This window comes from Alosa alosa, chromosome 14 (assembly GCF_017589495.1).
Source record: "Alosa alosa isolate M-15738 ecotype Scorff River chromosome 14, AALO_Geno_1.1, whole genome shotgun sequence".
Classification (NCBI taxonomy): Eukaryota; Metazoa; Chordata; class Actinopteri; order Clupeiformes; family Clupeidae; genus Alosa; species Alosa alosa.
The window spans coordinates 3,701,003-3,710,520 of NC_063202.1; the positions used below are offsets into that span (position 1 = coordinate 3,701,003).

A 9,518-nucleotide genomic window follows, 5' to 3' on the forward strand; every position below is an offset into this window, starting at 1 on the left:
GTCTTGTAGTTCAAGCACAGTTTCAACGAAAGCCTTCCTGACATAAAACAACTACATTCCCACAGGCCTTTGCGCCAATAGCTTTACAAAATCGCCAGGTGGCGCTAGAGTATATCCATTTTTCAACAAAGCAACGTCTGTTTGTTGTAATAACAAACAAACGTATAAAATACATGCGAAGGTGTGCACGAAAACATTTCGTTCTCGTTCAGTCTTATTACGAGCAACCACTGTAACCCCAAAAAACACAGATGTTCTTGCGCGACTGATGTTCCGAATGACAACATTACGTCATCAAAAATGGACAGCTGAGTTCCTCACATGTCGTGTTTCGAGCAAATGGATTCTTCGTTTGGTAGTAACTAGAAAGCTTCTGTTGACTGAAATCACATGTTATAGATGTCTCTATGTGTTACCGTTCACTTAAGACTGTTAACATTAAGTTGCGACATTTTCCAGAAAACTTACAGCGAGTTTACGGAACAGTGAGACGTTATTTGCCTACAAGATGCGAACTTACACCAATATTAGCTAACGTCGCTAGCAACTGCTGCCCTCCTGCCGACGTTTAAAGTTAAGATACCACTAACGTTGACGTTAAGTTCCATTGTTGGCGCTCTAGATATTCTCTAGCGACTCGTTTTTATGTAACGTTAACAGATCATTGTTGGACGGCTTCATTAGACACCATGTGTCAGGTTGATGAGGAATACAATGCTTTACTGGAGAGTAGATCCCTGCCAGGGTAAGCGGTCAATTATCAATTGTGCTCGTAGTATTTCTATTGCCTTGATCCATGTATTAATCAGCTGGTTCTCTACACGAATGCCCCCAAATGATTTATTCCGTCAAGTCTCCGTTGAAGGCTTATCTGTGCCACTATGGATACCAGGCATCAACTTGACAATGAGCTTTTTAACCCCAAATCTCTACAGATATGATATCACCCCTTGTGTAACGTTGGTATTAAATGACAGTCGTCTCCATATGCATTTCCCCCTGTTTATTCAGGGTCTCAAGGAAGTGTATGAAGTGTAAAGAAGGCACGGCAGTGTTGATTATTAGAGCCGGAGATGCATTTTGCAGGTAACCTTGGACTTAGTTCAGTGCATTTAGTGTAGCAAGTTTGATGTTTGTAACCTACATTCTAAATTGAATAACAAGTGTTATCCATTATATCATTTTTATCTTGACTTTTTACATTATATGAAAAAGTTATTGTCATGTTTTGCTAACTTATGCGTTGTATGTCTTTCTTTAGGGGTTGTTTTAAGGAGTACTTCATACACAAGTTTCGTGCCATGCTGGGTAAAAACCGTGTAATCTTTCCTGGCGAAAGGGTGAGTTGAAAGCCTATACCTAAATTGGATGTCAGTAGCCTACATTGCCTGGTTGAAACATGCCATTCTTCTCCTTAAGGTTCTCCTGGCTGTGTCCGGTGGATTGGCATCAAGTTCCATGTTAGCCCAAGTCCAAGAGGTATATATGTTCACAGGAAACCTGCCCAAACAGAGAAGAAAGGGATTGTCATATGTTCATTTGCCACCCTAAGTTCCATTTTGTGTCTTTCAGGGTTTAAGTCGAGATGCTCACAAGAAATTGCGATTTGTACCTGGACTTATCTACGTGGATGGTGAGTCACCTGCTTACAGAAGAGATGAGATGTTTCAGTCTCTCTGCATAAGCATGAATTTGATGCCAATATTATTTGATGCCATTTTTAATATATAAAGTATGCAAACTTTAGACAGAAGCAGAGTGTAAAATCCAACTTGAAAAAAACATTGTATGTGATCTGATTTAATTTTGTTATAGTGTATATGTAATTAACAGCTGGTCTTGCTTACCTGACTTGTGACTGTATAGCGGCATTCACCAGTCATATACTGAGTTAAAGTATTGAAATGTTTAGACACTAGCATTCCAAATATTTTGAATGCAAGAAAATGGTTGTGGGCGTGCGTTTGAAGATGCTGGGAGACTGCATTACAAATGTAGCATGTTTAGCTTGTTTAGTCATGCTGTGAATGAAGTAACTATTGCAGTTTAAAATGTCACTAAGGTAGTCGTTTTTAACACTATCCCACAACCTACCTATCAGCAAGTCAAAGATTGGGGATTTGACTGATTCTTAAATCCTCCCTCAGTGAGTAGGAGCCTCGCGCTCCTTTTCTAGTCGCTTGGAGCTGGCAACTCTGCTTTGTGGTGTTGCTGACTGACGCTCTCTTGGCCCTTCTTTGGCAGAGGGGGGTGCCAGCGGGCAGAGTCTGGACGAGCGTCAACGGGCAGTCACGCAGCTGGAGCACCTCTTTCAGACCACCGGCTTCCCTTACCACATCGTCGCCTTGGAGGAGGTGAGCTGTCAGATTGCCTGAGCTGCGTGGAGTCGCAGCCAGTGAGCAAGCTGGTGGGTGGCCCCCTCACTCTATAATTAGAGCTGTTTGGAGCGCTAAGAGACATTATTGCTCTTAATGTTTGTCAGAGCTTTGATCAGCTCGGTCTCTGATGCAGTGTCCCATTTGTTTCATCCCATTTATTTTTGAACGTGAGTTTGTGCTGCAGTTCCTGTTTCAGACCGTTGCATCAGCCAGTCCATTGTTGCTTGAACGTCTCAACTGGCATCTTTAGTGTTTTATTTATTTGTTCCTTTTGCTAAAGATGCTTTGTCTTGATTATCCTCTCTAAAGTATCTAAATATAGTCTCCTCTTGTGTTAGTTTCCCATACTACTTGGCCCTCTGTAAAGAAACATCTGTAAAAAGCATCAACATTTCAATAGTAAATGAATAGTCCATGAAAAAAAAAGTTCAATTTGTGTAACAGTTATTCTGAATCTATGAACTCAAAGAACATGTAACACCCAGTGCTAGATATGTGCAACATAAATATTTGTCCCAGAGAGAACTGTTTGCTTGGAAGTGTGATTAAGCAGGGTATTTACTAAGGTAGAAGAAGTATTATGGTTGTACAACTGCAGCAGTGCTGTAAATGAGGATGTATTTTTGTGCTGAAACTGGTTTGCACTGAATAGTGAATGTGCTAGAAGAAGCCATAGAGTGATGCCCGCTCTCTCTGCCTTAGGTCTTCACACTTCCCACCTCAGTCCTGGAAGCTGTGTCGGCCATTTCAGAAAGCTCCGCGTCCAGCTACAAGACTGCAGTGGACCAGTTCATCCAGAATGGAGGAGACTCTGTTGGACTCAGAACCCAGGAACCAGACTCCTCACTGGCAGATGCTGTGGCTCAACTGCGAACACACGATGGTCAGCCATCATCATGTATTCCCCCTGCTGACCAAAGTCAGGCCCTAGAGAGACTCTTTGCCTCTGTGAAGACACTGACCGCCAAGGAGGACCTCTTACAGACTCTCCGGTAACTTTCCCATTCACTTCGCTGGGACGCTTGTGCTTGATAACTTGTTTACATTCATTTCCAGTTCAGTTATGAATGATCTGGTTTTGGAATACATAGTGTTTATGTTTACTGTCCCCGAGAAGCAGTACTCTTTCCAGAGATGGGGAAGTGTAGTAAGTCGTGGAGTCATGGTCAACTCCTACATTTGCCTTTTCTACTCTCGGCTCGTGCTTCACTCCTCCGCGCACCACTGTGAGGGATGAGTAATAATCGACACTCCTGCAGCCCTGTCTGCTCCTGCACTTGCCACTAGAGGAGAGGAGAGGAGAGGAGAAGAGGAGAGAGGAGAGGAGAAGAGGGGGGAGGAGAGGAGAGGAGAGGAGAAGAGTAATAATCGACACTCCTGCAGCCCTGTCTGCTCCTGCACTTGCCACTAGAGGAGAGGAGAGGAGAGGATGGGAGAGGAGAGGGAGAGGAGAGGAGAGGAGAGGAGAGGAGAGGAGTAATAATCAACACTCCTGCAGCCCTGTCTGCTCCTGCGCTTGCCACTAGAGGAGAGGAGAGGAGAGGAGAAGAGGAGAAGAGGAGAGAGGAGAGAGGAGAAGAGGGGAGGGGGGAGGAGAGGAGAGGAGAGGAGAGGAGAAGAGTAATAATCGACACTCCTGCAGCCCTGCCTGCTCCTGCACTTGCCACTAGAGGAGAGGAGAGGAGAGGAGAGGAGAGGAGAGGAGAGGAGAGGAGTAATAATCAACACTCCTGCAGCCCTGTCTGCTCCTGCGCTTGCCACTAGAGAAGAGGAGAGGAGGGGAGAGGAGGAGGAGAGAAGAGAAGAGAAGAGAAGAGGAAAGAGAAGAGGGGAGGGGAGAGGAGAGAGGAGAGGAGAGGAGAGAGGAGAGGAGAGGAGAAAAGGGGAGAGGAGGAGAGAGAAGAGGACAGGAGAGGAGAGGAGGGGGGAGGAGAGGAGTAATAATCGACACTCCTGCAGCCCTGTCTGCTCCTGCACTTGCCACTAGAGAAGAGGAGAGGGAGGGGAGAGGAGGGGAGAGGAGAGGAGAGGAGAGGAAAGGAGAGGAGAACGCCGTCGAGTCACAGCGAAACAGTTGTCACTCATCAGTGTCAATCTCCCTTTTTTATCCTTGCAGAAGCACTCAAACGTGCTTTCTTGGTCACTGTCTCCTCCTCCCTCCCTCTCTCTTTCAACTCTATTTCTCTCCCTCTCTCTTTCAACTCTATTTCTCTCCCTCTCTCTTTCAACTCTATTTCTCTCCCTCTCTCTTTCAACTCTATTTCTCTCTCTCTCTCTTTCCCCTTTCTTTTCTTTTCCTCTCTCATCTCTTCTGAGTCACCCATAAGCCGCGGGGGCTGATAAGGGCAGTCCATTCTGTTTTTGGGTCGATAGCTCAGGAAGGTGCTAGACCTTAATAGTAGTGGAAGTGACGTGAGGTGTTGTGAGGGGAGAGGTCTGTCTGGCATGGATTTTCTATCCGTTTCCAACATAGTTTTTCCCCCTCACTCTTTCATCTACACAGTTATAATGTTAGAAGTGAATGTTTTTCCCTCACTAATCAGAAAAGAGGAGATACTTTGTGTTGGAGATATCTCCTAGCTAATTCTCATTCGCTGCCACCCGTGGACTGTGTCATAAGTTGAGCTATGCCAAAGCAGTCGGCTGTGTTTGATCCGCCTGGCTGGGCCTCCTGTGTGTTGTCCAGACATCACCTGATCCTGCACACGGCCCGGCAGAGGGGCTACTCCAAGGTGATGCTGGGGGAGAGCTGCACCCGGCTGGCCATCAAACTGCTCAGCAGCATCTCGCTGGGCCGGGGCGCCGCACTGGCCATGGACACGGTGAGAGATGACACACACACACACACACACTGCATTAACTTTCTCATTCTCACTCACTCTTAGAATCTCTCTCTCTCGCTCTCTGTCACACTAACACACACACACACACACACACAAGCATACACATAGACACACACTTTATAGAAAAGGCAGAGAACGTAAAGCAGAGAGTGAGGGTGGAGTAGAAATCTCTCCTCCTTTCCTCTGCCCTGTTATCCTGCTGTCTCTCTGCCACTGTCCTTCATGCTTTGTGTCTCTTCTGCCATTACTCAGTTCAGCACTTATGAGCCAGTGCTCTGCTAGATGCCACCCACATGCTAATGTTTATTCTTTCATCATTTCTCTCCTGTCGTTTGTCTGTGTGGTCACAGGGCTTTGCAGATTCGCGCTTTGGTGATGTGGTCATCGTGCGGCCGATGAGGGACTACTCCTCTAAAGAGATCGCCTTCTACAACAGGCTCTTCTCTGTCCCCTCCACTTTCACTCCCGGACTGGACACCAAGGTGAGAGTTGGCGGAGGGACAACGAAAAAATTCGGTGCAGTCGGAATCGCTTTCAAGTTCATTTGAGGATTTCTACTGCTTTCACTCCTCAATCCTGTTTATGTCCCAGTTTAAAGAAAACTCACAAGTCATCACTTTATTGCGTTCAGACTTACTCCTCCATATTGATGGAGTAATGGAATTTCTCTGTTGCCAATGGGAACAGCAATCAATTCTAATCCATTTCAGTTTTTTTCAAACTCACCCTGGAAATGGCATCCTGTGCCAGAGTGGTGAGAATGAGCGGCACAAACAAAACAAAAGTGTGCACAAGAACAGAATCGTGTGGATGGAGCCTCCGTTGGCCTCACTTTACAGCACCAGTTCTAGAAGTACAAAGAGTGATGACCTTCAGTAGCCATATGTGTATGTGAGGGGACCATCTCAGCGCTCTGCCTACTGTCTCCCCCTCTCCCCCCTCCAGACGTCCGATAAAGCCAGCATCCAGAGACTGACTGAGAGCTTTGTCACCAAACTCCAGGCCGATTTCCCCTCCACGGTCAGCACCATCTACAGGTTAGAGCCATCAACTCGCGCGCACACACCCACACATCTGGTAAAGCTTAACAGGATCATCATCATCATTGGAGTTTCCAGTGTTGAATGCCCGGGAAACTGTCACAGCACATTTAGTTTTATTAGGCTGTTGTTTTTTTTTTGTGCTAAATGGATTCCTTAACCTGTGCTTAAAGAATACTTAATACTGTTATTATTATCAAGATAAGATCGAAGACTTCTTGAGTTGTTCAATTTAGTGGGACAAATTTTGTTTAAAGCAATTGTTTCTGTGGCTCTGTTAGCGGTGGCTAGTGTGTGAAAAGGTCTTTACAGACTGTGTGTGTGTGTGTGTGTGTGCGCGTCTCACACTGTTGTTTGTCTCAAGGACGAGTGAGAAACTCCAGACCGCTCGTTCTGGCCAGACGAGCGACGCCGATCCAGCCAGCAAGTGCCTTCTGTGTCTCTGTGCCCTTGACACCGCCGTCGGTATGTGCCAGTGTTCTCTGGATTGTATATTTAATAGCACAGGAGATAGTCTCCACCATTAATTACAACCGACAATAAGCTGGCACCGCTGCAACCCCCCCCAGCCATCTCTCCTGCTTTGACTAATACTCTCCACTCTTATCTTCCCTTCCCTTCTCTTCCCTGCGACTCAGAGGAGGCCTCTGCCTTCAGCGCCACGCTCCTGTCTGAGAGGCTCTCCCAGGGGATAAAGGCAGCAGGCTCCAGCCCCCCTGCTCCTGCTCCTGCCCCTGCCCCAGTGCTGGGCTCAGACTCGGGGTCCGCAGGCCAGAGCTGCTCCTCCTCAGCCGGAGGCTCCGGGGACGGATGCTGTGGAGGAGGAGGAAGAGGAGGAGGCTGCTGCTGTTCTAGCTCCAGTGTGAGGTGAGGAAATCAAAGACGCTGAATAAACTCAGGTCTAAGCCTTTGTATAACCTTATCTGTAATTTAATAATTTAGTGTAGAGATGAAATGATTGCTCAGTGAGAATACACGTATGTCATGTCAGTGTTGAATGTCACTGCAGGAGAGCCTTGGTAGTGTCTGTGCCAGGGACTGTGGAGATACAATGGGTTAGCTTGCAAAAGCACAACTAAATACCCACCGCACTCATATGACAAGCACACTGGAAGAAAATATTCTCAAAGTCTTAGAGAGTGTAGACCAGGAGTGGCAAAATAACACTAATAATAGAGTGAATTATATAATGTTGCTGATGTCCTGCTTTTGATGGATGTTTTGCAGGCTGCCTGTGAACAGTGATCTGAAGAGTCTCTTGTGTTACAGCTGTAGGCTGACCATCAAAGACATGGTAAGACACTGGACCAGAAAGCTGGCAAAGACGTCAATGAAATGCTTTTATATTTGTCTATTACCGGTATCTTAACTAAAGTCTTTTAGTTGCTAAAGCAAGCTGCTTATAAGATGATAATTTCCAGTCTCACATTTTATGTGTGTTGTTTTGTGCTCTGAACAGACCTCAGTAGACACACTGCCCTCATATATAGGGAGTGAAGCAGAGAGGCGAAAGAGGAGGTGAGTTGAGCATCCCGGTGGAGCCTCAATTGAACACAGGAAACCGACAGCCTTATTTAACACTGGAACACTACAGCCTTATTTAACACTGGGACACTACAGCCTTATTTAACACTGGGACACTACAGCCTTATTTAACACTGGGACACTACAGCCTTATTTAACACTGGAACACTACACTACAGCCTTATTTAACACTGGAACACTACAGCCTTATTCTAACACTGGAACACTACACTACAGCCTTATTCTAACACTGGAACACTACAGCCTTATTTAACACTGGAACACTACAGCCTTATTCTAACAGTGGGAGACTAGAGCCTTATTTACACAGCAAAAGTAGAGCCTTATTCTAACACTGGAAAACTACAGACTAATAAGGAAAAAACTTTTGCTTCTCTCTAATTAGTTTATCCCTGTAAGTGTTCACTGGGTGTGACACGCAGTATTCAGGAGCATCAGCCATCTTCTGTAGCTGAATAATTCTTTGTAAATTATGTTTTTTTTTTTTACCTGCACTGTCAACATATTCTGCACTGCTAATGGTTTAGTGAAGCAAATACATGACAAAGTAGATTAAATTGAAGCTTTGAATGACAGGAATGGCTCTCTGGTTTGGTTAGTCATGGAGTGTTTGTTTGTTCTCTCTGCCATGCCACGAGGGGCTAAGAACTAAGCACACTGTGATTTGGGCTTTTGTCTAGACTGGAGATGAGGAAGGAGATCAGTGAGTTTCTGCTGGATGAAGATGAAGATGGAGACGACGAGCAGCTGTGCTGAAGATGACTCAGCCAAGAATATCACATCACCAAAATACTCTGCTGCGTTCAGACTGTTTTTTAAATAATCACCAGAATCACTTTTATGTACCTTTACATTTGCCAGTTTTAAAAACAGAGGCTGTCAGTCTGGCAGCATATCCAAAACATTATTTATTGCTTAATTATGCTTTCAGTGGTGTACATTTTTAAATGAACGATGAGCATAAAAACAATGTTACTGCTGCTCCTATGTGCCTGGATCGTGATGAATGAAATAAAACTCAAGACATTTATAAATGATTGTTGTTATTTATTTGCAGATGTGCAATATTTATCTTTCTCTGGTGTTCTTTGCATTTTAAGTCACAGATGTGGAAATGCCACATAATTTCCCTTTAGAAAGAACCCTGTAAACGTCTGCATGGCAACGAGACAACAAAGCAAGCAAGGCCACTTTCAGGAAATAGGAGTAATGTCAGGCAAAAGTATACGTGTGGTGGGTGGACGTCCTCAAAAGTTTAAGTTAGTGTCCAGCTGGTCCATACTGCAACAATTTGAATAATTACAGTCATTGTACAACATTTAACACAGTAGTAGTGATCATAAAAACATTTACCTAGAAATAAAGTGTATGAATGTATTCCAGCATGACAGTTTTCCAGAGGCCATTGTCATGGCCCAAAATCTATTCCAGTCTATCCTGCTCTGTATAATTACTCATTTTCAACAGATTTGAATGCGTCATCTGTGAAACAAGCCCTTTGTGAGGAGTGAAAAATTCAAGTCTTTGTAGTCTGACGTCTTACCATTGTCAGTTTAAATCTATAAGCAGTTACAAGTATATGTAACAGTTAACTTCCATCCCACTACTTTTTTGTAAACAGTTTTGTGTTGTACAAATATAAAGACGTCTGGTGTTATGATGTTAGTGTTTCCATTCGCAAAGAAAAGGTCCTTTCATTGCTCAGCTTGTCT

At 44.8% G+C, this 9,518-nt stretch overlaps 1 protein-coding gene across 1 annotated transcript; it reads left to right on the forward strand.

Moving 5' to 3' along the window:
- Positions 1 to 124: 124 nt before the first annotated feature.
- Positions 125 to 8,836, forward strand: ctu2 (cytosolic thiouridylase subunit 2 homolog (S. pombe)). Its single transcript, XM_048262805.1, has 15 exons — positions 125 to 745; positions 1,012 to 1,086; positions 1,262 to 1,340; positions 1,420 to 1,479; positions 1,573 to 1,633; positions 2,245 to 2,354; positions 3,081 to 3,370; positions 5,065 to 5,200; positions 5,572 to 5,703; positions 6,167 to 6,258; positions 6,626 to 6,726; positions 6,900 to 7,128; positions 7,489 to 7,555; positions 7,721 to 7,779; positions 8,487 to 8,836. Exons 1-15 carry the CDS (start codon positions 690 to 692, stop codon positions 8,560 to 8,562), a joined length of 1,623 nt encoding a protein of 540 aa, XP_048118762.1. The 5' UTR covers positions 125 to 689; the 3' UTR covers positions 8,563 to 8,836.
- The last annotated feature ends 682 nt before the right edge of the window (positions 8,837 to 9,518 follow it).